A 16,404-nucleotide genomic window follows, 5' to 3' on the forward strand; every position below is an offset into this window, starting at 1 on the left:
CTAACCAACTTTCCTCCAAGGCTGGATTCATTTATGGCAGGGGTAATGGCTTAGGTTTTGGCAAAACTTCATCCTCTCATTTGGCTATTCTTTTTTAATATGATATTAATATTACATATTCTGTTTAGATTTATTTCAAGAGTGTTTTCCCACAAAGACTTGGCTCAAACAGTAACAATGTATCATATAAAGCACCAGGATTAATAGAGGTAATAATCAGTTTACCATTATTTTACCACTTGAGGACTGGGAATGAAAGAAACACACTTGACCCTTCAATTACTGCAATTATAAATAGACTGAAGGTAGAGTTAAAGATCTGCTTTGAACATCTGCTTATGTAAAATAAAAACATAACTCCAAACATGTAATACTGTATTCACAATATTTTATAAATATCCTACAAAATCCTGAGTAGTTTTAGGTATCAAGAAAGAGTTTACTTTGATGTACTCAAAGTGTGTGAGAAACAGTAAAAAAGAAAAAGAGGTAAAGAATACATAGGCAAATCTGAAAAAAAAAAAAAAAGATTTTTACATAAAGGAAAAAATCTCAATCTTAAGATCTGTCTTAATCTAAATATTTTCCATTAATATTGATGTCAAATACTCTAATAGGAGCAATTTAGCATACACACACACACACAGCACTAAATACTTAATACTTAATATAACCCAGTAAGGCAAGTATTACCAAAAAAGATTTGAAAAAAAACAACAACATGTAGATTAATGGGTTCAGATAGGTTTAGTGAAATGTTCTGGTGTCAAATCGATAAGAAGTAATAATCAGGACGAGAAGTCAGTCTTCTCACTCACAGTCCAGGGCTCTTCTTTATATAGAACTGGCTTCCATTAAATATCAATAGGTGTCCCTAGTGGTGTGTGATGGCATGGAATGACACGTACCCCAGAAAAACAGGTTCTTAAAGTTAATCTACTTTTGTGGGTGTGAACAACTATATGTTTTTGTTTAGTCTACCCCAGTTAAGGTGTGACCCATGTCAATCAGGATGGGTCTTACTGGAGTCCTTTATAAGAGAATGAAATTCAGACAGAGAAAAAAAGCCATGGAAGAAAGGAGCTGAAATTAATGAAATCTAGAAGAGAAGGGAAAGACCAGCAGTTGTTGCCATGTGCTTTGCCATGTGACAGAGGAGCCAAGGATAGCCGCCATCTGGTCACTGGGAAGAAAGCATCAATTATCAGGAAGAAAGCATTGCCTGGATGATGCTTTGACTTGGAAATTTTCCTGGTCTCAAAACCATGAGTGAGTAATTTCCCATATTTTAACCCAACCCATTTCATGGTATTTGCTTTGAGCAGTGTAGGAAACTGAAACATGGTGTAAGAAAGATACTTCTTCCAAATATCAAATGAAAGTCTAATGTGATGTCATGTTATATAATTCCATGTTTTAAAAAAGCATATTTTCTAACTTAATTACAAGCTTTATCCCCAAAGCCCTTGAATTTTAAGAATTATATAGGGGAGTGGATGTAGTTCAAGTGGTTGAGCACATGCTTTCCATGTATGAGGTCCCAGATTCATTCCCCGGTACCTCCTAAAAACTAACAAACAAATGAACCAAAAAACCAACTCTTACTGGGGTGCAGATGTAGCAGCTCAGTGGTTGAGCACTTACTTCCCTCGTACAAGATACTGGGTTCAATTGCCAGTACCTCCTTAAAAAAAAATTATATATAAAAATGCTATTCAATCAATTTGCATTTATTAAACCAGAAGACTAAGAATGCTACTGTAAAAAATATATATGATTTCAAGAAGAGAGAGAGAAAAAATAAATATAGGTACACTTCAACAACAACAAAAAATACACATGCATGTATGCACATTCACACACACACTTTTTTTCTTCTGTCACATCGCTGATTCAAGAGTTACTTTAAGTTCACCATTTGACTAACTGCAAATTATCTGTAAATCACATTTTATCACTTCCTTAAGATGAAACAGGATATAGCCTCAATATGACAACAGAAGAGTAATGTTTCCTATTCCACATAAATACTTTATCTCAAAATATATAAAACTTTATAAGATAAGACTATACATTTCACCATGCTTTTCTGGTATCCACTAACCAGTTAACTGTCAGAAGAAGTGGGAGAGGGGTGGAAGCTAGAAAGAAACCAAAATGAACACGAAATACCTACTTCATGTCAAGTATAGACAAATTCGTTAGTAAGAAATAAGAAAGTTTTGCTGCTGCAATATATCAATCAATTCCCAAGACATTAACTTACAATTTCAGAAAAATGAATGCCTTCATTTTTAAAAAACTGACCTGTCTACCTCATCTCGAGCTACAATGTCTCCTTTCTTCAAGGCTTTTATAGCAAACATCTCATTTGTGTATCTATATTCAGCCAAAAGTACCTGAAATGAAATTAAAATCATTATTTCCCAGTCGAGTTATTAATTTTTAAGGTATTCTTAAAATTTCAAAAGATTACCTTTCCAAAATGCCCTCTACCTAAGACAGCACAACATCTGAAGTCTTGTAGATTAAACTGAAACCTTTGCTGAGATCTGAAAATAGTAATTTCAATTAAAAATAAGGAAACAAAGATCAGGACCAAATAGATGGTAGCAAAACACTATATATATTCTTTACCTTCTATCCTCAAGTTCTCGAATACTACTATATTCTAGGCCTGAATGAGGACTATCAGGCTCATAATCAGATTGGGATGTTGGAATTATACTATTTCTGTCATTCTCAATATCAAAAGCAGTTTCTGAATCCTGCAAAATATTGAATACTCATTAAATCATTACAAACATTCAGAAAACAACTTATGTACTAAATGTTTAAATGTCAAAATAAATATTAGTAAGGAGTAAAATTTGGAAAACGTACACATATTTTTCAATGAATCCTGAGAAATAATGTTAACAAAGTACAATCATTTTTTAAACTTAGGAAATAGATTATCTGGCTGCCCAGTGAATACATTCAAATAACAAAATGATATTGTGGGTGAAGATAAATAATGTTTCAGGCACCAGGCTGTCCAATGTCAAACATGCTCCTATACTTCCTTAGCTTAAGTGCCTTATTCCACCTCTACTGGCTGAGGAGCATCAAGAGGCTAATGAAAATTGTATGCCAAAATTCTCTTGACAATTTGGTCAATTTAGCTGAGAAAAGTCCACTCATAAGAAACATAAATACACCATTTGCAGGGCAATTTTTAATTAATTGAACTGTATACTACTTTATGCACTATGGTGCTTTTACTGATGATTCATTTAGTGAAAAGGAATTATACAATGTTTTAAATGTCTTGCCTGTCCTGGTGTATCCAGCCCTCTTAATTCAGGAGGTTCATCTATTTCTCCAAGGGAAGAAGCACGTGGTAGGGCCGGAGGAGGTTCAGGTTCAAGATCAAAGTCCAATTTGGTTACTGTAGAATCACTTGTAGAAGATAGAAGTATTTCACCAAAAGTGGTAAACAAAAGTACATATTCTAAATAGCTTTAGAAAAGCAAACAACTGAACATTTTTAAGTAAGCAGAGCACTAATTTCAAAATACTTGGGGGGAAAAAACTTTAATACACTGATAGTAACCAAGATGTAAGAATGCTACAATAAACGTTTTCTGTAAGTGATACTTAAAAATCTTAAGACATATACCTAGCTGGAGATGCTAGTTCAGGGATGCGTACATCAGCCACTGGCACTGTAGCAGGCACGGGAGTTTGAGGGCTGAAGGTGCCAGAATGATTTACTGTAGGAATAGCTCTTCTCACAAGCCTCCCCCAAGTGGCAATATTAATATTCATTTGAGGAGCTCTGAGAAATGTTTTGCCTGTGGATATAGTGAATAAAGAAAATAGAATAAGTAATTTCTTTATGTATTACCAAAAGCCATGATTTTAATATATACATAAGTTCATAATTTATGAAGAACTAACAAAATTTGTCACTAAAAAAACCCAAAAACAACCTAGTTCTTAGCTAGTTCTTAAAGGTTATTGAATAATAGCATAAATAGTTTTAAAAATAAATAGGTAAGGAATTGTTAGTTTTTTATCTGTAAGTCTAGAAAAGATATGTGATTAATGTTTAAAGAAGAATCCTTATCTTTTAAGGATAAAAACTGTAATATTTTTGGATGAATCAATATGATGCCTGGATAGACATTCAAGTAAGAGAAGGCAGTAGTGATGGATGGAGATATGGATGAAGCAAAAGTGGCCATGAGCTGACTGTTGTTGAAGCTGGATGATGGTATATTCTACTATTCTCTCTACTTAGTATATGCTTGAAAAGTTTCTTAATGAAACTTTCTTAATAATTACCTTGTTGTTTTGAAAAAATTTTCTTTTGCCTTTGCAGTTTTGGTCTTCTTTCAATAACTGGATTAAAAAAAGTAACCTGTGGTAAAGAAAATCCAAGTTGACATGAAAATAGCATTAGCTCACAGTTCATAAAATTCACTAAACTCAGAGGATTTCAAAGTTTAAAGCAATCTTAAATATAATTTAGTCCAACCCCCTCATTTTTCAGATGAGAAAACAGACCTAGAGAGGATAAATAAATGGTTTGTCTCAAGCTCATATACCTCGTCAGTGGCAGAGTCAAGCCAAGAATTCAAGTCATTTGTCTCTCAGCCTAATACTCTTTCCACTGCTATAGCATACTATTACATAATTTCAATTGTAGTTATGCATATTTAATAAACATATTTATTACCTCTGCAAATAAAGTACCCTGTGGTTCCAAATAGAGACACATGCCATGGCGCTGGTTGTCTAAAAAATCTTCTAACCTCAGAAATTTTACAGCACACAGAGACCGCCAATCACGCCAATAAACTGAAATTTCCAGTTCACGTGACTAAGATAATAAAGAAAACAGTAAAGACATCACTGGACACACACTTGAATAAAACATCATGAAAAACAAAGTACAAATACAGCAAACAAATATAACATACAAAGGTTACACTACTTTAAAAAGCATTTTGTAATGTTTCCAAATTGTATGTCATTTTAACAAACCTATACATTTCAACTCAACGGAAAACGTTTATATTCAGACAGTCCCCAGCTAAGGTATTATTTTTATATAAAGAAAACACAATTGAAAACCGTTCTTAGTTATGTATTCAGATGATGGACCACAGAAACTTTCCCTTTCATAAATTCAATCATTTGGATTACCCTCATCCATGTGGCATCACTTAACTGTGCTACTGCTAAAAAAACCCCTGATGCTTGCCTCAAATTGAAAAGACAACCTACAGAATTGGAGAAAATCTATGAAAACCACTTATTAGATAAAGGCTTAATATCCAGAATATAGAGAACTCCAACAATTCAACAAAAAATGACAAACAACCAAATTAAAAAATGGACCAAGATTTGAATAGAAATTTCTCCAAAGATGATATTCAAATAGTCAGTAAGCATATGAAAAGATGCCCAACATCATTAACCATGCAAATTAAAACTATTATGAGATACTAATTCTCACCCACTAGGTTGAGTAGTGTTTAAAAAAAAATGGAAAAGAACAAATGCTAGTGAGGATAGAGAGAAACAGGAACCCTCATACATTGTTGGTAGGAAATATAAAATGGTGCAGCCTCTGTGGAAAGACAGTTTGGCAGTTCATCAGAAAATTAAACATAGAAGTACCATATGATCCAGCAATTCCACTGTGGTAGTTTTATATTATTTATGAATTCTAAAAGGAGATATAGATTATGTTTGTAAAGTAGTATGTTCATCTGGGTATGAGACCCCCTTAATTGTATTAGATTCAGTGGAGAAGTCTTTGATTAAATTATGTTAAGATTAGGGCTTTGATTTGACCATGTATTTAGGGCAGCTCAGTTTGAGTCCCTGCCACCTTTGTGGGCTATATAAAAAGACACTCATTCAAGAAGAAACATAGAAGCAGACACGTGAAAAAAGATGATGGGAGCTCCATAGACATGGAAGAAGATCCTGTAGCCCAGGTAAGAGAGGTGAGCCATTCACCTGATAGGTCACAGGTGATCTTGTGAAAAGAACAGAGCAGCTGAGCCCCAGGAAGAGAAACAAGCCCTCCAGCCTATAGCTGAGATTGGAAGGAGCTGGGACCACAAAGGCTTAAGAGGGAAAAGGAAGGCTGAACCCTAGCAGATATTGCCCACCATCTTGCTTCAACACGTAGCAACAGAGTTTGGTAAGGACTCTTTAGGACCTTGTAACTGTAAGCTTTTACCCCAAATAAATACCCTTTATAAAAGTCAACAGATTTCTGGTACTTAGCCAAAGGGTACATCCCTTTGGCTGACTAATACAGCTACTCTTAGGTATATACCCAAAAGAATTGAAAGCAGGGAGACATTTGTATATCACTGTTCACTGTAGCATTAGTCACAATAGCCAAAAGGTGGAACCCAAGTATCCGTCAGACGACTGCATAATCAAAATGTGTTATATCCATACAATGGAATATTATTCAGCCACAAAAAAACGAAGCACTGGTATATACTGCAATGTAGATGAACACTGAAGGCATGCTGAGTAAAATAAGCCAGACACAAAAGGAAAATATTGTATGGTCTCTCTTATGTGAAATACTTATGTAGAAAGCAGAATAGCGGTTACCAAGGGTAGTGGGAAGGGGAATGGGTTGTATTGCTCAATGATATGAGTTTTGGTTAAAATGATGAAAATAGGGTGGAAACAGTGGTGAAAGTTACACAGTAGTGACAATGTAGTTAATTTCAAAGAATTGCCAACTTAAAATTGTTAAAATAATTTTTATTTTATGTATATTTTATCACAATTAAGAATAAATAAATTTTAAAAGCAACAACAGAGACTTCTGGGAAGATGGCATTGAAGTAGGGTGACAGGGCTCAAGTCTCTGACAAGAAAAACAGAGGGAGGGCAAAAAGCTGTTCAAGGGAGCTGCCTTGGGAGTCTGAAGACCAAGAGAGTTTTGTACACTATCCAAGAAGGAGAGGGACAGAGATACAAAAAGGCTGAAGTGAAAACCATGAGTTACTAGACCCTGTGGCAGGAAACAGCACCTAACTCCCACCTTCAAGGTGAAAAGTCTAGGTAAGACTCATGGCTTACTGCAGCCAACTAAGAGGGAAAATTCCTTCCCTGGGAAAAGGAAGACTGTGGGGGAGGGTATAAAGTGGTTTCTCTTTGGTGAGCTTGAATCTCAGCTCTGGCCAGACCAGAACCAGCGAGTAGAGGTTGAAAGACATACATCCAAGGAAAGGTTCGCCAAAGAGTGCTACTTGAGAAAACTGTGAGAAGTAAAAATACGTTTTGGAGTCTCTCATGTCCCAGGCTCTGTTGATCTAATCTGTGCCCCCCTGGCCCTGTTTTGATAACTTAAGTGGGACAATCTTAAAGATTTAAAATAAGTTGAACCAAAAATCAAATAAGAGACATGAAACAAAACCACCAGGCAAGAGGGAGAATTTGACCATCAGAGTAAATTCACCAATATAAACAGATGCTAGACATCAGCAAATAATTACAAACCATATAAGAAACAGGAATATACAGTCCAGCCAAAGGATCAAATAAAAAATCCTGACAAGAAACAGGATTTAAGGCAACAAATCAATGATGTTCACATAAATTTCCTAAAAGAGATAAAGGATATTAAGAAGATACCGCATGAGTATAAAGAACAATTTGAAAGTCTGCAAAGAAAAGTAACAGAGCTTATAGAAATGAAAGACAATGGATGAGATTAAAAATACATTAAAGGCATATAATAGCAGATTTGAATTGGCTAAGAATAGAATAAGAGAGATGGAAGACAGAGTGTGTGAACTTGAAAAGACAGGAGAACAGAAAGAGAAAAAAGTAGAAAAAATGGAACAGGGTCTCAGGGAATTGAATGATAACATAAAAAGCATAAACATACATGTTATAGGTGTCCCAGAAGGAGAAGAGAACAGAAAAGGGGCAGAAAAAAATACCTGAGGGAATAATAACCTAAAACTTACCAACCCTTTCTTACTGACCCTAGAAGAAATAGAAGACATCAACAAACCAATCACAAGTAATGAGATTGAAACAGTCATCAAAAACCTCCCCAAAATGATAAGCCTGGGACCAGATGGCTTCACAGGTGAATTTTACCTAGCATTCAAGGAAGAGCTAATACCAGTCTTGCTCTAACTCTTTCTAAAAACTGAACAGGAAAAAACACTACTGAACTCATTCTATGGTGCCAACAGCACCCTAAATACCAAAACCAAAGATTCCACACACACACACACACACACAAAGAAAATTACAGACCAATTTCTCTAATGAATATAGATGCAAAAATGAACAACAAAATATTTGCTAACCAAATCTAAAAGCACATTAAAGAATTATATACCATGATCAAGTGGGTTTTATCACAGGTATGCAAGGATGTTCCACACAAGAAAATCATTTAGTGTAATATACCACATTAATAAATTGAAGTAGAAAAATCACACAATCATCTTGATTGATGCAGAAAAGGCATTTGATAAAATATAGCATCCTCTCTTGATAAAAACACTCTGAAATATAGGAATAGAAGGAAACTGCCTCGAAATGTTTAACTACATATATGAAAAACCACAGCTAACATTGTACACAATGGTGAAAGACTGAAAGCTTTCCTGCTGAGACAGGGAACAAGACAAGAATGCCCATTGTCACCACTGTTTTAGTAAACACTGTGCTAGAAATTCTAGCTTAAACAATTCAGCAAGAAACAGAAATAGGAAAGGAAAAAGTAAAACTTTTGCTATTCACAGATGATATAATCCTATACTTAGAAAATCCTGGAAAATTCACACAAAGCTACTAGAACTAATAGACGAGTTCAGCAAAGTGGCAGGATACAAGATTAATATACAAAATTGGTAGCATTTCTATACACTACTAATGAGCAACCTGAAGAGGAAGTCAGATGAAAAATTTCCATTTATAATAGCAACTAAAAGAATCAAATATCTTGGAATAAACTTAACCAAGAACATATAGGATCTATATTTAGAAAACTACAAAACATTACTAAAAGAAACAAATAAAACCTAAATAAATAGAAGAGTATTCTGTGTTCATGAAATGGAAGAAAATAGCATTAAGATGTCAATTCTATCTAAACTGATTTGTGAATTTAATGCAATCCCCCCAAATTCCAACAGCCTTTTTTTTCCCCCCAGAAATGGAAAAGCCAATTATCAAATTTATTTGGAAGGGGTAAGGGGTCTCAAATAGCCAAAACTGTCTTTAAAAAGAACAAACTTCTTTACTCACTTCCTGACTTTATAGACCCTCACATACACAGTCAGTGATTTTTGAAAAGGCTATCAAAACCTATGCAGCTGGGTCAGAACAGTCTATTCAATAAAGTATGCTAGAAGAACTGGATATCCACAGCTAAAAGAAAGAAAGAGAACCCTTACCTCACACCTAACATAAACATTAACTCGAAACAGATCAAAGACCTAAATGTGGGAAGCGGACTTGGCCCAATGGATAGGGCATCCGCCTACCACATGGGAGGTCCGTGGTTCAAACCCCTGGCCCACTTAACCTGTGTAGAGCTGGCCCATGCGCAGTGCTGATGCATGCAAGGAGTGCTGTGCCACGCAGGGGTGCTCCACCCACAAGGAGTGCGCCCCATAAGGAGAGCCGCCCAGTGGGAAGAAAGTGCAGCCTGCCCAAGAATGGCGCCGCACACATGGAGAGCTGACACAACAAGATAACACAACAAAAGAAACACAGATTCCCAGTGCCACTGATAAGGACAGAAGTGGTCCCAGAAAAACATGCAGCGAATGGACACAGAGAGCAGACAATTGGGGGGGTGGGGGGTGATGTAAGGGGAGAGAAAAAAAAAATCTTAAAAAAAAAAAAAGACCTAAATGTAAGAGTGACAACTATAAAACTCCTAGAAGAAAATGTAGGGAAACATCTTCAAGACCTTGTGGTAGGTTGTGATTTCTTAAGTCTTACACCCAAAATGTGAGCAATGAAAGAAAAAAAGATAAATGGGACCTCCTCAAAATTAAACAATTGACTTCGTTAAGAAGGTGCAAAGGCATCCTACTCATTGGGGAAAAAATTTTGAAAACCACATATCCGACATAGGTCTCATCTCCGTGTTATATAAAGTGGTCATTACAGCTCAATGATACAAAGACCAGCAACCCAATTAAAAAATGGGCAAATGATTTGAACAGAAATTTTTCCAAAGAAGAAATACAAATGGCCAAAAAGCACATGAAAAAATACTCAACATCATTAACTATTAGGGAAAGGCAGATCAAAACTACAATGAGGTATTTCATACCTTATAGAATGGCTTTATTTAAAAAACAAAAAACAAACACCTGTCTCCCTCCCCCAGAAAACTACAAGTGCTGGAGAGGATGTGGAAAAAATAGGAACACTCCTTTAGTGCTGGTGGGAATGTAAAATGGTATAGCCTCTGTATAACACATTTTAGCAGTTCCTCAGGAAGCTAAACACAGAACTGTTGCTTTACAACACCACACTTCCACTACTAAAAATACATTCTGAAGAACTGAGAGCAAGGATGCAAACAGACATTTGTACACGGATGTTCACAGCAACATTGTTCACAATTCCTAAAAGATGGAAATAACCAAGGGTCCATCAACTGATGAATGGATAAACTAAATGTGGTATATACTATGATGGAGCACTATTCAACTGAATGAATAATGAACTATACGAAAAAATGAAATTGGGACTCATATGATAACATGGATTAACCTTGAGGACATTATGTTTAGTGATATAAGCCAGACACAAAAGGAGAAATATTGTATGTTCTCACTAACGTGAACTAAATAAGATGAGTAAACTCATGGGACTTCCCAACAGGAGCTGACCATGCCAAAGTACCACCGTGAAAACCAAGACAAGGCCCTCTGATCTCCTGATAATGCCTTCCATTGGAAGCCAGAGCACAACAAATTACTGGGCCACAGCTACCTGGGCAGAGTAGGACATGGAAAGCAGGATAATAGAATCTACTGGGGGCAAACAGAAAACAACAACCTCAAGAAATAGTAATAAATGCTTTCATTTAGTAGTCCAATGAGGGTGATTCTCTTGTTGGAACAAATGAGATAAAGAGGGGAACTTTGGGATCTTTGCAGAGCTTGAGAAACAGAGACACAGAGGAGACCAAGACGATGAAGAATATAAAACCATGACCTTTGCTTAAAGAGTCTGCCTGCTATAAATGTGGGTAACTCTGCTCTCTTTATAGGGAAAGAGACAAGTAAACAATCATGATAGAAACTATGAAGTGCAATAATAGTTATGCTATAATAGATAATTTCAAGTGCTTCCCATGTCAATTCATATCCCATAGAAAATTCCAGTCTTCCTATTAGTCCAAACTTATTATATACACTTTTCTGCTTCTGTGCCTTTACATATATATTAGGTATAGCTCCTATTTCTAATCTTACATCTGATTCCCCTACCAAAACCTGTACTGTTATATAAGATTTCCTACTATTCTTTCCCTCACACCAATACACACATTCTCTTTTCATCAAGGCCAAATTAAACATCCATGTCCTTTACAAAGTCTTTCTTAAATAAATCCAGCACACAATTCTTTCTTTGAGTGTTACATATGGATATATTTTTTTAAATTTGTTCTTCTAGGGATTTGTGTTCTCATATCTAAGGATTCATGTTTGTCATCAATTCTAGAAAATTCTCAGCTATTACTGTTTTAGACATTACCTCTGCTCCATTCCTTCTATCTCCTCCTTCTGGAACTCCACACAGTGGTTCACATTTCTCTTAGCTTTTCATATTTTTTATCTATTTGTGCTACAGTCCGGGCAACTTCTTCATTTCCAGTCACAAACTCTCTCTTCTAATTTTTAACCCATTCATGTAGTTTTCAATTTTCTTTTATTAAAGATTTATTTTATTTCCCCACCCCACCTCTCCATTGTTTGTGATCACTGTCTGCTCATCTTCTTTTTAGAAGGTACTGAGAAACAAACCTAGAGCCTCCCATGCGGACAGGAGGCACCTAATTGCTTGAGCCAACTCTGTTCCCTGCTACTTATGTCTCTCATCCTGTTTCCTCACTGTGTCTCTTGGTTGCATCATCTCACTTCATCAACTTGTGTCAGCTCACCGTGCCAGCCTGTTGCATCAGCTCACAGTTTGCTTATCTTCTTTAGGAGGCACTGGGAACTGAACCCGGGACCTCCCATGTGGTAGGTGGGAGACTAGCTGCTTGAGTAATATCTGCTTCCCTAGCTTTCAATTTTATGTGCTATATTTACTATTTTTTAAAGTGCTATTTGGTTTTCCTTCCCACCTGGTTTCAACAATCTACCTCCCCCCCAATCCCATATTTTGAAGCAAAACCCTGATATCATATAATTTCATTTTATTTGGTTCTTTTCAACTTTGCCTACAGTTTTTTGCTTAGCATTCATTCTATGCTCATGTTTTCAAATTCTTATTTATTTTCACCATTTACTTTGAACATTGTAATATATTATCTAAATATTATCTAAATATTCCCTAAGCTTCTGAAAAACAATTTAACAGTTTAGTTTGCTCCAAACCTTTTTTTTAGCCTATCAGACCATAGTATCCTTTATGAAAGGAACACTTCTAGCTCTTTTGTATTTCTCACAGTTCTAAATATAGGCTTTGAACATTAATAATTAATAGTGGTAGAAAAAAGCTAAAATGCCTATACTGTACTTTAAAAAGAGCAGTGAATTTTAATATGAGGGAAGCATGGAAAATGACATCTGTTTCAGTTGTGTGAGAGGTGCTAAAAAGTAAAAAATATTTATGCTTCTTTCTCCTAAGATTGTGATGTGTATCTCATCATTATTTGGGAATCTCTGTATTCATCAGAGTGTGTCAAGTCCATCAGGTGTATTAAGGCAATTGAAAAAACGAAACAAAACAAAAAAAGAAGTTGAGTAGTGTACATGCTTAAGAAGAAACAACTGGCAGAGGGCACTCTGGGACACCAAAGGCATTGGACCTGGGGATCTGGCTACCACTAGCTTCCACTTTCCAGGTATCTGGCATTGACTTGCATGTTCTGAGCATCTACTGTGTGACTTACACTGTGCTCATGAAACCAGGCCTCTGTCTGGGGCGTGTGTAAAATGACAGGCCTCATGGCTTGCATCAAGGGCTGCCAAGAAGAAAACCATGATGCTCTAGAACTCTCTACGAGGAGGCCTGATCTGGATCCAGTGTGTGCACACATATACACACACAAAGGGAAAAAAGAGGTTGAGAACCCTGCATTTTAGTTTTTAAGTTGTTTTTGCATCATTTCTTTGCTTTTATTCAAATTATACGTAATGAATAGTTACTAAGTATCTACTGTGATAGAGATACAAAGATAAGCAACTTAAGTAGGTAACAGTTATGCTGGGGAGACAGAAATGTACATAAATACTGCCAATTGAATGGTATTAGTAGTGTATGACAGAGTAATAATTATTAATAATACAATATGCAATTACACAAAAGGGGGAGCTGATCAATTTTTTTCTAAGGGAGATGATCAGAAAAGATCAGAACTGTTTAAATTGCATTTTGAAAGATGAGTCGCAAGATTAAAGGAGGAAATGCCAAAGAAGTATACAGCATATTCTAAGAATGGGGTATAATTCAATATGGTTAAAGCCTAGAATATAAGGAGGAAACTTTGGGAAATAAGGCTGAAGACAGGTCATGAAGGCTTTGCAAAGGAATTTATCTTTAACTTACAAGTAATAGACTAGCACTAAAGAGTTTAAAATGAGGGACATAGGTCAGGTCATATCAGGCAATATAGTAGTTATAAACAAGGACTCTAGAATCTAGAATCAGGCCTGACACCTGGACACACAATAAAATTTCTGTACAACAAATGAGATCAAATCCTATCTTCACCATTTACTAGTTCTGTGACCTAGGGCAAGTTAGTTAACCTTTCTATATCTTGGTTTGCTCATCTGTAAGATATGAATAAGGGTATCCACCTTCTACTGTTTGTTGGAGAATTAAGTTAATACAAGCCAATACACAGTGACTGCTTAATAAATATTGGTTATTATTATTAGTATTGTGATATATAATTAAGAAAATCCACACTGGCAAAAAGCTGGACTGGAAATAGAGAAAAGGGAGCTGTTATGGTTAGGCTAATGTGTCAACTTGGCCAGGTAATGGTGCCCAATTGTTTGGTCAAGCAAACACTGGTTAACTGTAATACAATGGCACTTCATGGACTTTAATCATCAATGAGTTGACTGCATAGAAGGCTGACTACATCTATTACTACAATCAACTGAGGAGATTGCCATCAACGAGTGATATATCATCTAGTCAGTGGAAAGCCTTAAAAGATGAAGTGATTTCAGCATTCAGAAAGAGAATTCCCATCTCTAATTCAGATAGCTAGCATCTCCTGGGAAATTCAACAAGGAACTTCATCTGAGTCCCTGGCTTCCAGTGTGCCCTACAGAATTTGGGACTTGTGCATCCCCAAGGTGGCGTGAGACAATTTTATAAAATCTCATACTATTTACAGGTATTTCCTGTCGGTTCTGTTTCCCTAGAGAACCTTGACTAATACAGTATCCAACTAGAATGAAGAACATAAGCTATGGCTTCAGATAGATTTGGCTTTGGTGCCAGACCCATGTGTAGATTACAGGCCCTATCACATTCTAGCTGTATGGCCTGAGATAAGTTACTTTTTAAAACTCTTGGAATGTTAGTTTCCTTATGCCATCCCTAAAGCAGTCATAGCAATAGGTATACTTAATTTCAGCAGCATTTAGAAGATCACAATATAGATGGTAGAACTAATTTGCTTTGGGCATTTCTACAATAGGTGTGACATAAGGATGAGGAGGAATGCTTTGGCGGTATCAATAAGGAAATGGCTCAGGGTAACACTGGTCTTAAGGAAAACAGAGAAAGAAATGAAATCTGGAATGGGCTGATAGCATGAAAGAAATGAGAAGAATCAAGGGAATGGGAATATTTGATTAAACACCTAGCTTTGTGGCAATAATGAAGTAAAACTAGGTGTAACAATAATAGCAAGAGCTATCACCTCCTACATAACCAATACGTGTAAGGTATTACTCTAGGTGTTTTATGTAGTTATCTCATTTAGGGAATAAGAGATCAGGGAAAGTTTGGTATATAGTATTGAATTTAAGATTTTCAGAGGTGCAGCAAAATCTATTGCTTAAATGGCACAGGAATGAAAGTACACTAGGGCTGAAGAAGTTTGAAATTATGGTATGTAATGGGTTAGTTACTTACATACATACATACACACACAAACAATTTCTTTTAATCTCCCACAATGCCAGCTATTTTGGAGTGAAGATGAACCGAAGTCCTTAATGAGTATCATAAAATAGCTGCTGGTCAAAAGATGATAGAGATGAAAAGAATGGTAGACAGTAACTTAGAGCTCACACAGTCTCAGAGGAGTTATATAACCTCAGAGGATACTAATTGTCATTTGACACTAGTAGAACTTGGAAGCAGCAAAGTAATGTTAAAAAAAGAGTATTATTATTATCTGCCTTACAAGTTAAAAAGAAAAAGCACCAATATGCCTGATGACAGACAGCTCGTACATGGAAGAAATAAATTAAATGATACCTTTACATTCTTATTTTACAGTTTGTTCTACTATATTACGATGCCTTAATCACAATTAAAAATACGTTGCATACATTTCTATCCTTTCAGAGCAGGGAAAGCATCTTTCTCATACCCAAGGTTTCTATGAGTAATAATATTCCCATTTTTCCTAAACATTTAGGTCTATTATCTCGACGCTTTTATTCACCCTTCAGAGTGAGTTACCTGATAGAAGAGTTTGGGGGAGAAACTGGATGTGAATAACCTAACTACCTCTTCCCTTTTCTTCTTGATAGCCAGTCTGTTGAATGGAAACATACGGCTGCTCTTCAACTCCATGTCTTAAGTTTTACATGGGATGGAGCCAATAGTTATCCGAGTAACTGGGCATAACCCTACTGTTGCTGCAAACCTAGTTACACTCCCAAATATCAGCTTATTTTTCAGTAATGTAGACGATATCTTATTTTCTATTAGCTATGTCTTTGACTTTCTCAACTAACTCAGGATGTGCTGAGGGAAAAGCAGCACATGAGGCAATTTTCTAATGCTCCATTCTTAAGACTGCCAAGGATGGCCAGATATTTGACTCAGTTTGTAGTATGGCATACAGAGACTATAACAGGGATCTCAGAAAAAACAGAGACAATTCATGGAGAAGAAAATTTAAAATGGTATCCTTAACAATGTAAGAAATGATACTTTGTCCTTGAGAGAAAAACAGGTAAACTA

The 16,404-nt window shown here is 35.9% G+C and overlaps 1 protein-coding gene across 3 annotated transcripts in view; it reads right to left on the reverse strand.

Moving 5' to 3' along the window:
- The window catches only part of PKN2 (protein kinase N2), a 193,418-nt gene that overhangs the window by 19,626 nt on the left and 157,388 nt on the right, over positions 1-16,404 (reverse strand). For 2 of the 3 annotated variants that reach the window (XM_004483583.4, XM_058303215.2), the window contains exons 9-15: positions 4,724-4,867; positions 4,330-4,405; positions 3,662-3,836; positions 3,315-3,441; positions 2,638-2,768; positions 2,477-2,552; positions 2,308-2,399 (exon numbers count right to left, since the gene is read on the reverse strand). In XM_004483583.4, coding sequence (XP_004483640.1) covers positions 2,308-2,399; positions 2,477-2,552; positions 2,638-2,768; positions 3,315-3,441; positions 3,662-3,836; positions 4,330-4,405; positions 4,724-4,867 — 821 coding nt within the window. The remainder of the gene's footprint in view (positions 1-2,307; positions 2,400-2,476; positions 2,553-2,637; positions 2,769-3,314; positions 3,442-3,661; positions 3,837-4,329; positions 4,406-4,723; positions 4,868-16,404) is intronic. The other variant, XM_058303216.1, reaches the window with a different exon arrangement.

Source organism: Dasypus novemcinctus, chromosome 9 (genome assembly GCF_030445035.2).
Source record: "Dasypus novemcinctus isolate mDasNov1 chromosome 9, mDasNov1.1.hap2, whole genome shotgun sequence".
Lineage (NCBI taxonomy): Eukaryota > Metazoa > Chordata > Mammalia > Cingulata > Dasypodidae > Dasypus > Dasypus novemcinctus.